Source organism: Trachurus trachurus, assembly GCF_905171665.1.
Source record: "Trachurus trachurus genome assembly, chromosome: 20".
Taxonomy (NCBI): domain Eukaryota; kingdom Metazoa; phylum Chordata; class Actinopteri; order Carangiformes; family Carangidae; genus Trachurus; species Trachurus trachurus.
Window position 1 is genome coordinate 23,299,016 of NC_139911.1, and position 20,556 is coordinate 23,319,571.

A 20,556-nucleotide genomic window follows, 5' to 3' on the forward strand; every position below is an offset into this window, starting at 1 on the left:
GACTCAACATCTGAGTCCGTCAGCAGCTCTGGACTGAGGTCTCCCTGCAGCTCCTTCAGCAGCAGCAAAGAAGGAGACTACTTCAGCACAGAGCCCAGAGATCCAGACTGTAGAGGAGGTCCTAGTGATGGATCCAGACAAGATCCCCATCAGGATTCCCAGGAGAGTTTGGTCTCAGCTTCTCTGACCAGCTCTGATCCAAGCCCCACCCCCATAAACCAGTTCTCACGTGTAAAAACCAGTCATGGCTTTGTGCAGACCAGCAGCATCCCAGTTTGGGCGGTCACCAGGAAGTCCTCAGCCCCGACCCCCAGGTTTACCAGGCAGCTGAGTGTAGGGGGGGTGAGCTCTTCCTCGGGCGTCCACCAGAACCAGAACCACTATCCGTTCCCCAGCAGGAAGACCCCGAGGATCTCTGAGGCTGCCAGGAGGCTGGGGATGTACTCGTCCTTCTGAGAGACTTATGACAAATGATTACACAGTGTATTTTATGATACAACTCTATAGCTGCAGAATAAATAAATGATGTTATCAACTGCTTCAAAACCAGGAGTTGTTATTGTTGGAAACTTTAATTTTCACTTATAGTTCTCTTTCCTCTTCTTTTTCATTTGTCACCTGCTGTTGAGGATTTTCTTCAGTGGCATCTCCAATGGCAGCAAAGCCTGCCGGGGCGTTTAGGCCAGAGTGACGGTGCTGTGTTCTCTGTACCACACTTACTGCTGCCAAAGCTTCCTCCAGATGTCAAAGGACCTTCCTCATGAGGACTCTTGCAGTACAGCACTCCTGGTTGAGGGACTTGGTAATGTGGTTAACCCTGACCTCCTCCTCCTAACCTGGATAACCACAAGGATACCTGCCCCACAGCCCGCAAGATACACAATACAGACTCTGCAACTTGAAGACTACGCTTCGCATTGCCCTGACTCTGACCCAATAGAGTAACAGTAGTGGTAACAGAGTGGTGGCTGCTGTGATGGTCCATAGTGACTGTTATTCAGGCAGCCATCCTCCCTTTTCTATCTTTTCCTTATAAGACCTAATCATCCTTTCTTATTGGGGTTACACAATGTCTTTCATTTAATGTTATTGTATTTAATTTAGTTTAATTTAATTAATTTAATAATAGGTATTTTATTGTTTTGAGTTCATTCTACTTTTTTTTCTTTTTCTTTTTTTTTTCTCCATATTTACATATTTTACAGAGTGGCCCTCCTAGGCGCTGTAGCAGAGCAAAGATCGTCTATAGTTAAGATGACTAGTCACGTGGCCGCGAGGCACTCTGAGCCCCTCGCTTGATTTCGGTTGACGTACGCGCGTACGATACGTTGACCGGATCGCGAAACGTGGTCGGAGTGAGACGTCCTTCCGCCTCTCGTCACGTCTTTTCCCTGAGACAAACCCACAACATAACAACAACACGACGGCACAAGAAGTGGACGGTTATCTGCGGAGCTCCAACACACGTTTAACACAACGAAGCTCTTTGTCGTCGTGTCCCGTAACGTCAAGGTAACTCACAGCGACATTTAACAACGATACATGCTGAGTTAAAAGCGGGAAATGACAGACAATATCTTTGTGTGAAGCTAGCAGCTAAGTTTGACTGTGGACAGCAGATGTTACCGTGTGAATAGAGGAAAGCTGCGGCGCTAACCTCAGCCTGTGTTTGTCAGCGTCATTAGCAACGCGTTTACTGTCAGATAGCTGATTTTACTGAAGCTCTCCGTGTTGTATCACAGCTTCATTAAACCACAGTGTGTTGAAAGAGAATATGAAAGCACTGTCATGTCATGGACGTGTAGAAAGAGGCTGCAGTCTGAACACAAACTGTGTAATACGTGGAGCCAGAGCCCCCCTGATTTTTACCTACTGAAACACTGGGTCCTACATCTCCCACAATGCATCTCTCAACTTTTGACCCTAAATGTAACGTTTTTTGACTATAAGTGGCCTTCACAATCACAACATTTTTAATTTAAGTTTTTCTGGCTTAAGTTAACTGAGTTATCATCAGTTTAAAATCAGCTAGAACAATGGAAAACAAAACATGTTGTTCCACAGCTGCTCCTTATTTTTCTTTTGGGGAGTTTTTCCTTGGAGTTTGTCTGATATCATTTCCCTTAACAGAACAGACTCACTCCATGACGCAGGGGAATTCCTCCAGCTGCCCGACAGCTTTCACTTTTTCTTTCCTCCTCCCCCGTCCTGCTGTTTTTCAGAGACGATGGCGGAGCAGAACACCGAGGCCAAGCTGAAGAACCTGCTGAAGCAGAACAAGATCCAGCTGTGGAACCCTCCCTACACCGACGACAACAAGCAGCCGGGGCAGCAGCACATGGAGGTCAGCTCTCACACTCTGTATACACACCGCACCTTTGTAAACTACACTATCATCATCACAGTAATTCAAAAAAATAAATATGATATCAATCAAACCATGACACAGCACCGAAATATAATACTATAAACAAAAAACGAAACTTAAAATGATTGAATTTTAATCTTGCGGCTGTAATTTCGGAGCTCATCTTACTCTGAATCATAAACCGATGTCATTCAGGAGCTGGCCGAGTGCTACGCCCCCCTGCTGGGTCTGTCTGTGTCTGAGGTGGGGGGCACTCTGGAGTCCATCAGAGTCCAGGCAGTGAAGAGAGGAGAAGGAAACAAGATGTACAAAGAGACCAATGTAGCAACGCTGGAGCTGCTCCTGCCCAAAGAGTGCAGGAAGGTGGGCCTCACCATCATCACCATCATCATCATCATTGTCGTCGTCTCTGCCGCTGCTGCAGCTTCAAACTGTCATTGTTCTTTTTCCTGTTTGTTTCAGGATCCAAAGTCAAAGAAGGTCCACCTGGAGACGAGGCTGGACGTGTTGGTTCAGGAGGTGGTGAACAGGTACACACACACATGCACGCACACACACACACACACACACATGTACCTGTATTCACCTAAAGCTGGGGACACACTACGCAATTTTTTGCCTGATTTTACCCACGATTCACAGTCAGGTCTAGTCGGCACTAGTTGGGGACAGTCGGCATGGCGAGTTGGTGCAGGAATCTGTGTGTGACGGGGTACAGCAGTGTTTTTCAACCTTGGGGTCGGGACCCCATGTGGGGTCGCCTGAAATGTCTTGTAAAAAATTAAAAAAAATGTTTTTTTTAACTAATTATTATTATGATTAAAAAGACCGCACATAATCTTAAACAACTGCATCTATACTTTCACTTTGTCTAATATAAATTGTGTTCAAATGAAATGCAGCATATAAATATATCTGAGCTGGCGCATCTTGATTTACGGGGTCGCCAGAAATTTGTGATGTCAAAACGGGGTCAGGAGCCAAAAAAGGTTGTGAACCACTGGGGTACAGACTCAAATCTGCAAGTGTGTGAGGAGAACAGACGCCGCCCGACTTTTCTTTTTTTTTTTTTTGCTATGGTTGTTGCAGCAATTCAATAAAAAAAATGTTGAGCCGATTCTTGACGCAGTCGGGTGGTGTGTACTGGTTACCGACCCAACCGCAAACACAGCCAATGAATGAAATAAATGAAATAGAGTCTGAACTCAACGTCGACTCCTCCAGACCTTGATCCAGACCTGTTTTTTCTTTTTAATGGATTTCTCACAGCAGATAGCTGCAGCGAGCCGGATGTCGTCCATGTTTGTTTACACTTTGTAAAATGTGTTAATATGGTTGCCTAGCAATAGTGTTCACAGGGGGAAGTCACAATTTCCGGAGATAAACCGCATATGGAAATCACTACACATTACACTCTTAAACTGTCACTCCCATGAGAGTTCTTTGTGAGAGTTTGCTGCGTTCAGGTGCCTTCAGTTGGTTTGATAAATCCTGATCCCTCATCTGGCGCAGTCGTTAAATGTGTGATCCCCAGTCGTCATAAAAATCTGCTGAAGCCAGTTGGTTAGTGTCTTTTCTAGTCCCCAGCTTATCAGTTTTTATACAGAATGTGTTGATTCTTCTTCGAGACACAGGATGGTTGAGTGTGTGTTCCTCTGTTGTAGGATTGGAGAGGACCACGGCCTCAAATACATCAAACTGATCCTGAATGGGAAAACACTGTGTGTAGGTGAGTAGGTCAGCTGATCCATTGTACAGTGATCTGATCATCATCAGTCTTGTTTCATCTCTTTAGTTAGAAAAGTCCAAATGTTTGATGTTCTACTGTTTATGTTTTATCATCTCCAGTCAGATTTCATAATTTACTTAGTTGATTAATTCTTCATGTTTTAATGAAGCAAAAACTTCATCAACTGTGAGGATTTGTGTTTTTTCTCTTGGTTGTCTCATAATGTACTGTAGATCTTGGGTTTGGAGCAGATCTGACCTTTGCGTGTGTTGGTCCCTGCAGACCAGCGTCTGGACGAGCAGGGCGTGAAGAACAACAATAAGGTGATGGTGCTGAAGGTGAGCGACGCCGAGCTGAAGCAACAGATGAGTCAGGAGGAGCAGAGGAAGAAGGAGCAGGACCAGAGTCTGCAGAGGACTCAGAAAGGCTTCCAGATTCTGTCAGAGAGAGGTGTGTGTGTGACATGTCTGCACACCCCGATGTTTGTAGAAAATCCTCCTAGAGTCAGGAATACCACATTTAAGTTACCTGACAGGTTAACATGTACAAACACACATAACCAGGATTGCAGTACTGGGGTTAACATGTAGTCTCACAGTCTGTTTGTGCTGCTGCTTGTCAGACGGCAGTGAGGACTCAGACACCACGCCTTTCCTGGAGATCGCTGACCAGAAGGGAAACCCCCTGAAGATCCCCCACAAGGAGAGGAAGGTAGAGAGTAGTAAAACAGTGATGAGATCATTAGTCCATTTATTGTTTATTCACTGATGATGACAACACAGTTCATCAAGTTTTTGTTTTAAAGCCTAATGTTAAGTACCGTGTGTGACGACATCCATAATGTGTGTGTGTGTGTGTGTGTCAGGCTCTGATCCTAGCCATGGGTCTCCATGAGAAAGGTCGTTCTCTGATGAAGAGGAAGCAGTACGACAACGCTCTGTGTCACCTGCTGCAAGCAGACCAGCAGTTCAGGTACAGTCAGCTGACATAACGATCAGTCATAATCAACACATCAACTCTGATGACAACATGTTCACTTGCTGTCTAATATATCCCATCCACCAACAGGTGATGATGAAGTGTTATTCACCTCACCAGTCATTATGTTAGGCCTGATCGGTGTATGTGGTCATAGGGGAGTTATATAGTCTGTGTTACCTTTACTTGAACTTAATAGAATTGTCGTACTTTTTATGAAGGCATGTGTTTCTATGGTTCATCTTAAAGGGATAGTTCAACATTTTGGCAAATTCACCTATTGCCATAATCCCTATAGCCATAGGAGCAGGTTAATTACCTTTAATTGAGACGCGAGCTGCTCACAAAACAGTACTTTCACCTTTACCTCAAAATTCATCAAATGCACAATCCACCAACGCCCAAAATGCTGTCTTGAAGAAGTTATGACCTGCACATTCGCTATGTTATGAAATAATAACGTATATATGAAGCAATACTCTGAACTACTTGCGTTTTTGAAATCACTCCGCCCAGCAGCCGTGTCTGGAATGTAGTTCTGGTTACACATTTGCCTTGAAAACAACTGTCCCGTAATGTTCCATTATTATCTCATAACGTGCAGTGTTTCCTCCAGGATTTTTTTAAAGAGTGGCGGCGAGGGTGGTCTGATCGACGGGGGGGGGGGGGGGGGGGGGGGGGGGGGGGGGGGCGCGAGACCGGATCGTGACAGCTCACGCACAGAAATTAGTCCACAGAACAGCAGCTTTATAAACAACAAACTGTAAATCAGTTTGTTTTTTTGTAACATAGCTACACTCCTATATGGTGCAATAGAAAATACTGTAGCTACTGTTCATTAAACAATTAGGGAGGAAAACGACACACAGGCCTCGTCACCATCACAGTCCTGCTCAGTCACAGTTTCACTCACAGTTTTAGTTTTTCCTGGTTGGTTGCTGCTGTTGTTGTTGTGCGCGACGTAAAGCTGTCGATATGAGCGGAGTTTTTTTTTTGTTTGTTTTTTTTAAATTGCCGGCAGCCCGGACACACTGGCCGCGGAAGCGGCAGTTTCTCCTGCTCTCTCTCTCCACGCCGGTCAAACATCGACCCGTCTGTAGGCTACTCGGTTTTCCACACACACAGGTCTGTCTCTAGCGCTGTATGTATGGATGTGTGTCTTGGGTGCAGACGCAACTGACAAATATTTATAGACGGACAGCAAACTTAATCATCATTTATTTTATTTTGAAAATTGACCGGATTCTCTCGCCTTTTCTGTGCCTGACTTCCTGTCTGGTACGCGCTCGTTCTATCCAGCTTGACGGCGCTCGTATTTTTTTCATTCAGCGCACTCAGCTGTTGTTTCAAGCCGCTACTCTTAGCCTACTGTTACATGATCAGCGACTAGTCGACGTCAAGCTCAAAACGTCATTGTGGAGCAGGGGACTAGTCTGTGCTACCCCTAGTGGAAACCCTGCTTTACATTGTTTTAACATTAAAAAAAAAAAAAAAATCATCATTCTGAAGGTGTGGCGGCTTTTATTTTGCCGTGGCGGTGCGCCACGATCAATTACATGTAGCGGAAACCCTGACGTGGTGAATGTGCAGGTCACAACTTGTCCACAAGAGTGTTTTGGAGTTGTTGGATTGTGTATTTGATGAGTTTGATGAGGGAAAGGTGAAAGTACCATGCGCCTCATTTACGTTAGCTGAGCAGCTCACGTCTCTGCCCCGCCGATCTAAAAACAGCTTGCACTGATAATTAAAGGTAATGAACCTACTGCTAAGACTGTAGGGATTATGGCAAAAGACGAATTTGCCAAAATGTTGAACTATCCCTTTAAGAAATTGTGTGCACTCCCCCACATAATAGCCATAAATAGAGGGAGAGACACTCCCTACTTCAGTTTGAATTAAAACACTGTCTGTGCCACAAGTGATTAGAAGAAGAAATGTTCAGCAGACACCAGGTTCTGTATGAACTCTGATTCAGACGTGTTTTTCCTGTGCAGTAAGTGCGACTCGGCTCTGCTCACCTCGGTGGACAACTACGCCGTCCTGCAGCTGGACATCGTGTGGTGCTACAGAGCCCTGGAGGCTCTGACCTGTCTGGACGACGGGAAGAGCCGCCTGCAGAAAGCCGAGAACTGTTTCCTGCAGTGTTATGGAGAACGGAGGGAGAGGCTGCTCATGATCAAGGTGAAGCAACTGTCAGACACACGGAACAGTCACACTCACTCATTCTCTATTTAATTTATTCTTCTTAAGTTTGACAGCATCGAATGTGAAGGAAACGTCAATAAAAATGTTTTATTTTTGATGGAAAAGGGGTTATCGAATCCAGATACAACAATTTGACTTGTTTCAATTGTCACTGTTTTACACCTGTGTGTGTGTGTGTGTGTTGTCAGGGTAACACAGGCAGAGAGGAGGTGCTGTTTCTGCGGCTGTATCTCCTCCAGAGTCTCCTCTCCTACCTGGAAGGAAACGACCTTCAGGCCCAGCAAAAGCTTTCCAAGGTAAAGTTCACCATCCAGCTGAACAGACTGGTTCACACCCTGCACACCCTCAGTAAAAAAAGGAAAGTAGCAGATTGTCTTCTATGCCGGTGATTCCCATCCAGGGGTACATGGAAACATTTATTAACTTTAGGGCTGCAGCTATCGAATATTTTAGTAATCGAGTACTCTACTGAAAATTACATCGATTAATCGAGTAATCGGATAAAACGTATTTTTGCTTGGTTAAAGAGCAATTATGAATACACAAGAGAAAATAACATATTTCTCTTAATAATGAATGACCAATTGGTTTCCTTTTTTAGAATCAACTGCTTTTATTTCTTAAATTCACAAGCAAGTATTTTCTGGTCTTGAAACATTACCAAAGAGGCGACTGCTAACATACATAAGAATAAATAAAACACAAATTAAATAAAATTACTTTCAAGATATCAAAAATGTTTTCTGCGGAGATGCTGCAACATGGAAGACGTGCTGTCTTCCATGTCTCCCCCCCGCAGCCCCCGCATGCCGTGGGGGCCCCGCCCCCGCCCGTTAAGCCGTCTCTACCGAATCAACGGTCTTTTTTTTTTTTTTTTTTTACACCGCAACATATGGTTCACGTCATGATAACTTCTGTATTTTGGCCATTCAAACTTCCACAGTCCATAGTCCTTTTCTTTGTTTGATATTTCAAGAGACTTTGGTTAAGTAACCATGGATAGCTCCTAGGCAGGATTGTTCTGCTGTGTTGTCGCCACCGTCACCCCCCCCCACCCCGTCATCGCGGCCATCGCCTCGCCGCCGCCGCCCCCCCCATCTCCACCGTCATCCGCGGCGGACGGCCGCGGGGGGGCCCCGCACGGTTACGTTCATAGGTTACGTTACGGCGCACGTTGTGCCACATTGAAAGTAGTCCGTGCGGCCGCTTGAACTACAATTAAATTAACGATTCCTCGAGGCAGAAAAAAATCCTCGGACCATTTTTTGTAATCGAGGTACTCGAATTACTCGAGGAATCGTTTCAGCCCTAATTAACTTATTTCCAAGATTATAAATAAGTATTCAAGACACATGCCAAGACCACACCAAACATTGATAAATGGCTCAAATGTCCAGTTACTGTTGCCAAGAGGCCAAACTTAAACACAGGCAGTTCAGTGAAAACTATACCAATTCTAGTACCCTGAAGCTGTTTAATTAAGGTAAAATTGTAGCTTAGTTAATGTGAAAATCCTGCATAGTTCCTCTTTAATAGAAAAGGGCAGGTTGATTATTATTGATTTTATTATAAAGGCAGATGGATATATTTTTAAATTTATTTATTTGAGGGCAGACAGATTCTTATTTATTTTTGTGTTTAATTTGAGTTCAAAGGAACACGAACTCAGGAGAAATATTATTTAAAATACAATACACTATGTGTAAAATATCTAAGTATTATATAAGAGAGAAATTAAATAATTTTCATTTCCTAATCAGTTGTATTACGCTTTATATGACCACTTTTCTCACAACACTATGTCGAGTCAGGGTTCTGATGGTGTGACAAAAACTAAAATGGTTGGGAACCACTGATCTCTGCAGTTGACCGGCTGCAGGAACAAAGACAGTTGTAGTTCAAAAACAGAATGTACATGAACAACAGCTGCAGCAAAGACTGTGATTCATTGTCAGGAAGAACTGTGGGCGTCCATGTCATAGTTTCCAAAGGTCTTTGTATCAACCCCAGAGGTTTCAAAATAAAAGACAACCCCAGGGTTTTCAAAATAAAAGACTACCCTAGAGCTTTCAAAATAAAAGATAACTTTAGACTTTTCAAGATAAAACACAATCCCAGACTTACTCAAAGTACAACAGGTCCGGCAGATTTTCTTGCAATGCTTGGAGCTCAAAAACAAAAGAAGTGTGTGGATAAAAGGAGGAAACATGGGGATTTCAAAAGAAAATAGTTGTAGTGTGAACAAAGGTTAAACATGCTTCAGTTCAGGATCAGGTTTTTGGGGATCTTTATTGTTTTTATGTCATGAAGGTAGACGTGTGTGTGTGTGTGTTTTCAGGTGGAGTCTCTGTTCGGCAGCTTATGTCTGGACTCGGGGAAGATGGCCCAGCTGATGGCTCTGGGTTTCTCCGAGAGAGAAGCTCGCCTCGGACTCAGAGCCTGTCAGGGAGACCTGGAGGAGGCCGCCAACCACATCAGCACCCGCAGACAGGTAGCACCTGCACTAGGGATTGTCTGAGGACCCTGACTGAACCTAGACCTGATTCTAACCTGAACCTTAAATCCAATGTATTCTGTGCCCAGGAGCGAGAGGAGAGGGAGCAGAGGGAGCGGCAGAAGAGGAGTAGGAGGATTCAAGATATTGTCGCCCTCACAGAGATCGGATTCTCCAGGAGAGACGCAGCCAGAGCTCTGCACAGCGCTGATGGAGATGTCAACAAAGCCTGTGAGGTAAGTTCAAACACAAAACACACTGGTATATGCTATATAAACACAAAGGAGGTAGTTTACAAGTAGAGTTTGATGACTATTAATATTAGTAAAGGAATAGTTCAACATTTTGGCAAATTTGCCCATTGCCATAATCCCTATAGTCATAGGAGTAGGTTCATTACCTTTAATTATTGGTGCATGTTGTTTTGAGATCTGCGGGGCAGAGACGTGAGCTGCTCAGTGAACACAATGGAGGTGAATGGTACCGGCCCCCTGACCCTCATCAAACTCATCAAATACACAATCCAACAACTCCAAAACACTCTGGTGGACAAGTTGTGACCTGCACATTCACCACACTATGAAATAATAACAGAACGTTATGAGAGAGAGTTGTTTTCGAGGCAAATGCAGCCGGAACTACATTCCAGACACGGCTGCTGCCGGGCGGAGTGATTTCAAAAGTGCAAGTAGTTCTGAGTATTTGCGTGTATTTGTATATTTGCGTCATAATGTTACATAATTATACATGATTATTTCACAGTGTGGTGAATGTGCAGGTCACAACTTCCGCCACGAGTGCGTTTTGGAGTTGATGGATTGTGTATTGGATGAGTTTAATGAGGGTTAGGGGACTACTGTCTGTACTGTTTTAGCTGAACAGCTTGCGTCTCTGCCCCACGGATCTCAAAACAACATGCACTGAAAAGGTATAACTATACAGTATATACTATATACAACTACAGGGATTATGGCAATGGGCGAATTTGCCAAAATGTTGAACTATCCCTTTAATCCCTCTTTAAGATCTAAAACCAAAGCATCAAGTGAAGCATCCTCTGATGTGCTGCTCCACAAGCTCAATACCCTCCAATGTCAGACGCTGTTAATGCTGTGTAGTAAGGGCAACATATGAAAATCTGGGAACTAAATCCTTACCAAGAAATTTCTTCACAGTTGTCTTTAGGAACATGCGTAGTATGACGTCTTAAAATGTTGAAATTCAACTCCCGTGGGAAACCCCCTAAAAAACGACTCAAAGTTGGGGTACCCGGTAACTGGATTTTTGAACATTCCGAAATGTTAAATTTGGCCTTAAGTAACTTGTGAGGGGTCAAACTAGGGGTTTCAGTTTCAGTTTCAGCCGACGCGACCCGGCTCAGGCTGCAGCGGCAGCACCATTCATCCTATTAACCATTTTTCTACCATTGCAATGAGTCTGGAAACATTATTTTAAGGCCGAAAAACTCCGCAATGTTACTTTAATGCAAATTCAATCATGAATTCTTTGGCCTTACCACTGCAACTTTTCTGCAAATTTGCTATCATAGACCGCTGTGACTATAGCTGTGGTCAGCTGTGGCCACAGTGTTTCCATTACGTTTTTTTGCATGTCTGTGTTTTTATTACTAGTTATTGTTTTCATATAACATTAAGTTGTATGCGGATCGGGAGCGAGAGAGAAGGAAAGACATGAGGTGCACACCAGATTTCACATACCAGTAAAAACGGAAACATACACATAGCCTACACACAGACACACACTTCTCACTATTGGGTACATGTACATTAAAAGGTTGCTTTCTTCTACTTTTTATTTATTGCCATGGTAAATCGGCCTAAGTATTGTTTAGTGGTAGTTGTAGTTGGTTAGCATTAAAAGTGAGGAATTTTGGAGTTAGCTAGTGCTAGACATGTTGAAGCCATATACAACCTTAGATCATTGACAGACACTTTTTACACCTTATGTGAGAGCATAAGAACTTGAAATATGTCATGTCCTTGCGTTGATAACATGCATAAGAAACTTAAAAATTGTGGTAACACTTTATTTGATGCCTATCTCTATAATGCATTATTGTCATACTTATAATGGGTTATAATAATAAAAGTTATAATGCAGTTATAGCACTGTATAACTATGGTTATAAACAATCATAAATGATTATAATGCTTTATAACAATAATCATAACACACTATAAAGCATTTTATCTTGTCTTATAAGGTCAGGTATTAATATATTATAACTATTAGGAACTCACTGACAATGCCCACATTGATAATGCATTAAAATATAGTTATAATGTGTTACAATTGGCTTATAGTTGTGTATAACTATCATAATAAACACTCATAAATTACCATAAGGCTTTATAACAATAAGCATAACATATTATAGACCATTATAACTCTATTGTAATACTTGACCTTAAGCCATTATAAAATGCTCTATGATGTGTTATGCTTATAGTTATAAAGTCTTATGATCATTTATGAGTATTTATAATGATGGTTATACACTTTTATAAGCCAATTATAACACATTATAACTATATTTACGATGTATTATCGATGTGAGCATTGTCAGCCAGTTACTAACAATTATAACGTATTATTATACCTGACCTTATAAGTCATCATAAAATGTTTTATAGTGTGTTATGATTATTGTTATAAAGCCTTATGATAATTTATGAATGTTTATAATTATAGTTATACAATGCTATAACCACATTATAACTCATTATAAGTATGGTTATAATGCATTATAGAGATAGGCGTCAAAGTCTTACCAAAATGGCTGTTAGTTGGTAAATAACAGTAAATAATATGGTTAGTTAGCCAACTCCTATGTGCGACTGAATCTGATGACCATCTCTGACCATTTTATTTTCCTAAATGCTAGCTGACTGCCCCATTAGCTATCAAGCTAGGAAAACATGGCGTAGGCCTATTGTCATCGCAAGGATTTTTGCAGAACGGTTTAGGCTATTATAATAAAGGTGATCTACTATACTCAATAGAATACATTAGAGATCAGCTATTCCTGTGTATGACAGAGGTTTTCTTTAATGTCACAAAAAAACTTCTACTATTACTACTGAATATTTAATATAACTTATATTCTACCTTTTTACATTGTTGGACATTAATCTAGCACACACGTCAATGTCATGTCAAAAACCTGGGGGCCAGATCTGTCCTGCGACACTTTTATATGGCCCTATTATGTTAATAATGGCCCACCAATATAGCATTCACATTACTCACATTACAAATCCCATAACACACTACAACAGCTACCACGGCCATGACCAAGCAATAGGCCCAAGCTGGAATGAACAAGTTTGTGACACACTGCAACATCTTTTTCCATTCTTCAAAAACGACCTCTTAGAGCCTGGATGCTCGATGGAGATTGATGCTCAGTGTGTGTGCAGATTAACATTACCATGTTTGCAATCAATGTAGCACCACTGTGTATTTTTGTACTTTTCCCATCTTCATTTCGAACAAACTTGTTTCAGTTGTTGCTGGTATGTGAAATCTGGTGCATGTCCACTGTCTTTTCTCTCTCGCTGCTTGCTACCGATCTGCATAATAAATTACATCTATAATAACTTTTTTAATAAATTTAGCGACACCACAAAATCCTGGCGGGTCTGTAGAAATATAATAGAAACAAAAAATAGAAAAAAGGGTAGAAAGTTATATTGAGTATTTAGTAGTATTATTATGTAACACAACCTCTGCAATGATAAGGAATGGCTTCTCTGCAATACATTCTATTGGTGGTGGTGATGGGGGTTCCGATGAACAAGAAAAGTGGGTGTGGCTGTTTTTTTCTCCACCAAGGAGTGTTTTGGGTGTAAAACTAATGTAATAACTCAGAATCATGAAAAACCCATAGTTTGACCCCTCACAAGTTACTTAAGGCCAAATTTTACATTTCGGAATGTTCAAAAATCCAGTTACCGGGTACCCCAACTTTGAGTCGTTTTTTAGGGGGTTTCCCACGGGAGTTGAATTTCAACATTTTAAGACGTCATACTACGCATGTTCCTAAAGACAACTGTGAAGAAATTTCTTGGTAAGGATTTAGTTCCCAGATTGGTCAAATATCTGCTAAAATGCCCTTACTAGTGGTGAAGTCGATGCTCTGTTTGAGTGTCACAGCCATTTGTAAATTCTAAATCATTTGTTTTTAAAAGGTGTTTTATATATTGAGTTATTCTGATATGCTGCTGCCTGGTGTCTTTCAGATTCTCCAGAACTCAAGACAGACTGATCAGCTGACCAATAACAACACAGAGATGGCAGTGAGTCCAGACAAGGTGGATCAGGTACGACACCGGGGGCTCAGTCAAAGCTCATGTTCTGAGTGGTGTGCATTCAGGACGTACAGGTGCAGCTCCATAAATGAGGATATCAGGGAAAAGTTATTTTATTTCAGTAGTTGGTGTAGGATCTTATGTATGGTCACATGACCACACTGCAGGTACCTGAACCTTAGGTTGTGATAATAATAATACATTTTATTTGTTGGTGCCTTTCAAAACTGCCTAGGTCACCTTAGAGATAAAAGAACACAAACTGAAAATACATAAATATAAATAAATACACTAAAGAAATAAAAGGATAAATGGTGTTACAGGGAGTAATACCATGTCTCTGCTTCTCAGACATGAGACATTAGACATCCTCTAAGAGACACTGAAAATAGAGATAAAAGACATGAACCAAGATATTTCCTCCTAGAGCTGAACTGACTCTGTCTCTGTCTCTGTCTCTGTGTCTCTACTGTACAGTTGATGTATTTGGGCTTTGAGAGGGAAGCGTCTGAAGAAGCTCTCAGATTGACGAGTGGAGACGTCCAGTCTGCGACCATGCTGCTGCTGGACAACCAGGGCGTCCTCTCCCCACCCTCCACCTCCACCTCCACCCCCTCCTCTACCTCTACCTCCCCCTCCTCAGAAGAGCCCAGCACCTCCTCCAACTCCACAGGTGAGACGCCTCCACACAGTGAAGCACAGTCAAAGTGTCTGCTTCCTCCACCTGCTGAAGGTGGACTTAAAGGGGACATATTATGCTCATTTCTGCTTCTTGACATGGTACCTTCATGTCTAAAAGTAATGTTAGTAACATGCTTTGGTCAGAAAAACCAAAAGATTGAGCACAGCTGGGTTCTCTACACACCAGTTTCACAGCCCTGCTCTAAACGGTCGGTTTAGAATCTTCGCTCTGGTAGCTGAGGTAACCGTGGGAGCGAGGGCTTGAATATTCACATCACCCGGCTTGTGATGTAATAAGCCGGGTGAAATTAAAACGGCTTGTTAAGAGACGTAGTTGTCAAAACTGACGTTTAAGGGATGAGGAGGCACTCCGGATACGCAAATACACATACTAAAACAATGAAAAAGTGAGTTTTGCATAATATGTTCCCTTTAATGAACAGTGGGCGGGGCTTTCTTCACCTTTTAAAAGGCAAACTGTAAATGAATCTTTTATCATATTGTAATGCTGACAGTATTCAGTTTAAATGACAAATTGATATTGTATTTGAAAATCATATAAAATAGGGGGGGGGGGCAAAAATGAGAAACAGAAAGCAGCTTTATATCACATTAATATCATTATTTGATCTTTATATATGTTTTGATTTTCATTCTCAATTAATTTCTTAAAGCTCTTTCATCCAGGCTTCTTAAAATCACGCCATCATTTTCAGTTTGTCAGTGTCTGATTTACCTTTTCACTTATCTTCTGTTTTACATTGTATTACATTTTAAGTTGAAATAGATCCTGTTGATTACATCGGTCTCGTAAGATCATCTGGTTTTGAAATCGTCTCGCTCAGTTGAAGTAGGTTTTACTTCAGACTAGTCAATGGTACGGTTAACCTCTTACTGTAACTTCGTGGGACAAGTTAAGACCTGTTGAGTTTAGATCCAGATTGATCAGAGAAAGAGCTTTAATCTAGAGGACTAATGGACTCTTGTTTCCTGCTGTGTTCTCAGAGGACAATGAGCTGGTGAGCGAAGTGCTGGACGACATCTCTGGTCACGAGGAAGACTATCTGGACCTGACGCTGGAGGAGGAGAGCCAGCTCATTGAGAAGATGAAGACCTTCCTGCGCCGAGCCCCCACACACACTGTGTGACACACACACACACACAGTTCTTTGCCAGCCTACTGTTAACCATTAACAGCAACGAAAGTGTTGTTTCCTGCAGGTCCTAAGGCAGAATGCAGCGTCACTGTGACGCGCCAAAGCACAGACCAAGCTTCAAAGCACTAGACAACACCGACTGATTATCATCTTCTCAAACAGATCAGGAGTTTTATTTCAAGTTATTGAAGATTATTTCATTTGTTTTAAAGGTTCTGAAGTGTTCTGTGGCACCACAGCTGCTACCATGTTTAATTTGGATTTAATTTGAAAAGGTGTAAAGTCCTGCAGGCAGACAAGTTTCTGTTTTTACTTGTAAACGCTTTGAATTGAAAAGCAGCACCATCGCACGATGATGCATTTGCACTTGTTCCTCTCAGACTGATCTGTCTGTTGTTTATGATTTTCCCTTTAAATGCACAGTTGTTCTTTTCTAAATTAAATCATAAGCCATATGACCATTTTTTAGACGTTTGACTCAATGATTTTGTCGATGAACCAAAAGAACCTGTTGAGCTCCTGCTTTAAATTGGAAGTTCAGGTTTGACTAATCCCAGGAGCAAACTTGTGTTTTCTGTTTGTGACACAGCAGCAGTTGGTGATCTTGTTTGAAGTGAAGTTGATTTTATTTCGATGACTTTGATGGTCGTGTTGAGATCTCAGTGGATTGTCTCATGTTGATGGAGCCAATAAAGACAAAGGTTTTGTTTGACTGTCTGTCCTGTGGTGGAGTGGCTCACTATGTCTGTTACTGATGCAGGTCAGTAACTTCTGACTCAGTTAGTGTGACTGTGATGTACACACATGAGTTTCTACCTGTTGGAGCTATTTAATCCATCTCATACCGCTTATCCATGCAGGGCAGTAGGGGGGCTGGAGCCTAGGGGGAGTGCAGGGTCATCCAGGAGGACAGGTGACCAGTCTATCACAGGGCCACACATGGAGACACACAACACACACTTACATTCACACAACAAGGGTAATTTAGAGTCTCCAATCAATCTAGTGCGCATGTTGGGAGGAGGTAACTGAGCTATTTAATACAAGTTTATATCAAGTATCAATCTCTGTGGCTGAAAAATGAAGCCAATACTGAGGTGTTGAAACCTGAGCTGTGCTGGGGGATTTACTGGTGTATCGTTGAACTAAACAATCGTTTCCATTTTCCCTTTCTCTGAGCCAAAGCCACAGGCAGCAGGTGGCCATGGACCAAACAGGCACATTTATTTGTATTGTATTGTGTAATTCATACACCAGGACATTCATAGTGCTTACATTAAAAGGGAAAAGAAAGAAATAAGACAGTAAAAGACAATAATAGCAATTAGAATTATACACATTTTTAAATCAAAAACGGGAAAAAAAGAAATAAAAAAGACAGTTAAAGACAATATTAGAGTGATTAACATAATTAAAACTACATATTGAATTTAGCTAAAAGCTGTAGCAAAAAGTAACATGTTCAACCTGACTTAATGAATTGATAGTTTGCACAGACCACTGTGAGGGCTGAGGGGGATAAAATCGTTTCATTCAAAGACATATTCTGTATTTACAATTGTCAGAAGTGCTTTAAGTATTTGAGGTGGTAGTATGTCACAATCTTTGCTGTGAGACATTAGCCCCGCCCACCTTGACTAACTATCTATCTGTCTATCTATCTATCTGTCTATCTATCTATCTATCTATCTATCTATCTATCTATCTATCTATCTATCTATCTATCTATCTATCTATCCATCTATCCATCCATCTATCTATCTATCTATCTATCTATCTATCTATCTATCTATCTATCTATCTATCTATCTATCTATCTATCTATCTATCTATCTATCTATCTATCTGTCTGTCTGTCTGTCTGTCTCTTATTGAGGCTATATTTTTATTGGACCACTGAGCCAATCAAAAGAGAGACTGAAAAAAGTGGAGGAAAAGTGCGCGTGTGTGTCTTTAAATGCTGCCCTGCCCCCCCGGTGTGAGTGTGTATGAGGCGGATGGTGGCCGTTGTGTGTGTGTCTCATCATGGCGGCCTGTCAGGACTCCTCTCTCTACCTGGGCTTGGACTTCAGTACCCAGCAGGTAACACCAGAACCTTCACCTGTCCGTCGTTTACCTGTGCACGTTGGATTCCGTGACGTGGTTGACGTCAAAGCAGCGCGCGCGCACACACCGCACAGCGGTGACGACGTAATAACGCGCAGTGGCGGAAGAAGACGACGCTATGTGGAGTGGTTCTGGTTCTGGTTCTGGTTCTAAGTCCAAACCGGTCCAGACCACGTCCTCAGGACCTGTCAGGACACTTTGTTACAGCTGAGACATGGTACCGTTTACTTCCTCGTGCTCCGTCTCCGAAGCGGAGACACACTCCGTTAGTTAATGGTCAAAGTGTGCAACACACTGACCCCGAGTCAGTCTAAAGTCTGCTACGTTACTTTAGATCATCATCATCAGCAGCAGCAGCAGCAGCAGCAGCACGGTGATAGATAAACATCTGCGGAAATATTATAAGAGAATCCTTTATTTGTCCTACAATGGGGGGAATTTACATGGTTGCAGCAGCAGACAACAGCAAATAGCACAGATAATAAATAGTATATTTATTATATAATCTAGGCTATGTAAATGTGAATTTAAAAAACAAACACTTGGATCAGACTGGTTTCTCTGGTTTCAAGCAAAAGGTGAAACCAGTGAAAAGAGAAAAGTCTTAAGCAGCTGAGTAGAAGACAACCTAAAGAAAAATCATCTCAAATCAACATCTGGGGAGTTTAATAAAGTCTTGAAGTCCAAAGTGGAGCGCGCACATCCAAAGATAATTTGACAGGTGCCGGGCAAAAAATATAGTTTGAGAAAAGGATGGATATCTGCACACTGGAAGCTCCTGGTATAGACTTTATTTAAAGAATCGACAGGTAGGACAACGTTTCAGCACAAAGATCTGAAATATGATGATAAAGTGATTTGATAAAGGGACAGTTTACGTTTCTGAAGTAGATTTTGATGGAGCCAAGTCGACCATAAGGAAGAATGTAGCTACCCACTTCTTCTTCAGGAGCCTGAAGTGGTCAAATTGAACCGACAACCTTGGCTGCAGGTGCAACCTGTTTCCTAAACGCTGTGTAAAAAACCTCAGGAGCAACTGAATGTGATGATTTATTTGACAACTAGCCTACACTGAATCAAAAATAGCACAGAGACACATCATAGCCTACAAATGTTGTAACTGAGAAATGGGGTGTAGTGGTTTACACACTCACCTCCCTGGGTTCGATTCCCAGTTTGCTCTCACAGTTCATAAACATGCACAGTAGGTTAATCCTCTGTAGTGTGTGTGCACTGTTTGTGTCCGTAGACTGGTGACAACTGATGGATTTAAACATGCAAAACCCATAAAACATGTAGGCCTACATTTAAAGATGGCTTGACTTGTGAGCAAGGTTTCATGAGTTCTAGGGTTAGGGTAAGTGGAAGAAAATATTAAGTAACACTGATGTCACCCAGTGGTGCTTGTGTCCCTTAAAACAAACAGACATCACCAAAGGCTGAGACAAAGAAAGTTTGAAGTTTATCTTTATTGTCATTGTTGCATAAGCATACAGTACAACGGAATTTCATTGGGCAGTCTCTCTCCTGTAGCAGCAAAACATACATTTTTTTGTAATATATTTTATTGATTTCACAAAAACAAACAACAAACCATACAGCACAGATACAGCCAAACTGCACAACAAAAATACACTAATTCACATACATGAATTGCACATCATACAACATACAAAAATGTACATGGGGACTATACTGAGAAAAGGAAAAGAGGGAGAAAATAAAAGTATTCTATGACTTATTGATGAAGGCAAATTTGAATTATTATGTGTTCTAAAGCTGAAGGTGTTGGCGACTGATGGGGACCTGAACCTGGTCTACCGGGACAATGTGCACTTTGACTCAGAGCTACCAGAGTTCAGGTAACACAGCCTTTCAGTCACTTATTATTATTAATCTAATATGGAACATTTATCGTCAGATTCTTGAAATGTGACACAAGCAAAAGCTGACAGATGTCACTCAGAGATTCTAGAGGACTCTAGGTTTCATTTTGTTTAGATTGTCCAAGCGGTTCAGGTTTTACTTTGAAAGTGAGCAGCGGCTCAGTTTGTTGTGTGTTTTGTGCAGGACTCAGGGAGGAGTTCACCTCCACGCTGACAGACTGGCTGTCACCTCTCCTGTGCTGATGTGGGTCAAGGTGAGACACACACACAGAGTCATGATGATGAAGGTGTTTTCTCTTCACTCTGTTCACTCTGTAACTCTTCAGTTTAAGTATTAACTCACCGTGGAGGACCATAGCTGACCTTTGACCTCTGACTAGTCATACTCTGGGTCCACACAGGCTGTTGATCCAGAATGAGGCAGAAGATCTGACTGAGCTAAAATGTTTAAAGGGATAGTTCTTTTCCTGAACGCTTCATATCAGATGCGTTTCAGTATGTCCCAACATATATTATTGTTCTAAATGGGATGTATTTATCTTTATTCTGTATATATGTATATATATTGTTTCCCTAATTGTGTTATTTCAGTAACAAAAAAATGTTTCTTCAGTATGTATT

General features: G+C 41.8%; 3 protein-coding genes across 3 annotated transcripts in view; 2 read left to right on the forward strand and 1 right to left on the reverse strand.

Annotated features, from left to right (window-relative positions):
- LOC311003559 (protein NLRC3-like) overlaps positions 1-20,556 on the reverse strand; it is a gene marked incomplete at both ends in the record, with an annotated part of 385,386 nt that overhangs the window by 61,453 nt on the left and 303,377 nt on the right. The gene's annotated exons all lie outside the window — the stretch shown is intronic.
- On the forward strand, positions 1,384-16,650 carry nub1 (negative regulator of ubiquitin-like proteins 1). The gene is made up of 15 exons (XM_083995817.1): positions 1,384-1,512; positions 2,223-2,344; positions 2,564-2,731; positions 2,831-2,898; positions 4,033-4,097; positions 4,380-4,547; positions 4,720-4,808; positions 4,963-5,069; positions 7,070-7,256; positions 7,469-7,576; positions 9,619-9,771; positions 9,864-10,010; positions 14,037-14,117; positions 14,583-14,778; positions 15,792-16,650. Exons 2-15 carry the CDS (start codon positions 2,228-2,230, stop codon positions 15,932-15,934), a joined length of 1,797 nt encoding a protein of 598 aa, XP_083851943.1. The 5' UTR covers positions 1,384-1,512; positions 2,223-2,227; the 3' UTR covers positions 15,935-16,650.
- The window catches only part of xylb (xylulokinase homolog (H. influenzae)), a 42,589-nt gene continuing 39,958 nt past the window's right edge, over positions 17,926-20,556 (forward strand). Inside the window, exons 1-3 of the mRNA XM_083995820.1 lie at positions 17,926-18,025; positions 19,829-19,911; positions 20,120-20,189. Of these exons, the coding sequence (XP_083851946.1) occupies positions 17,969-18,025; positions 19,829-19,911; positions 20,120-20,189 (210 nt within the window). The 5' untranslated portion in view covers positions 17,926-17,968. The remainder of the gene's footprint in view (positions 18,026-19,828; positions 19,912-20,119; positions 20,190-20,556) is intronic.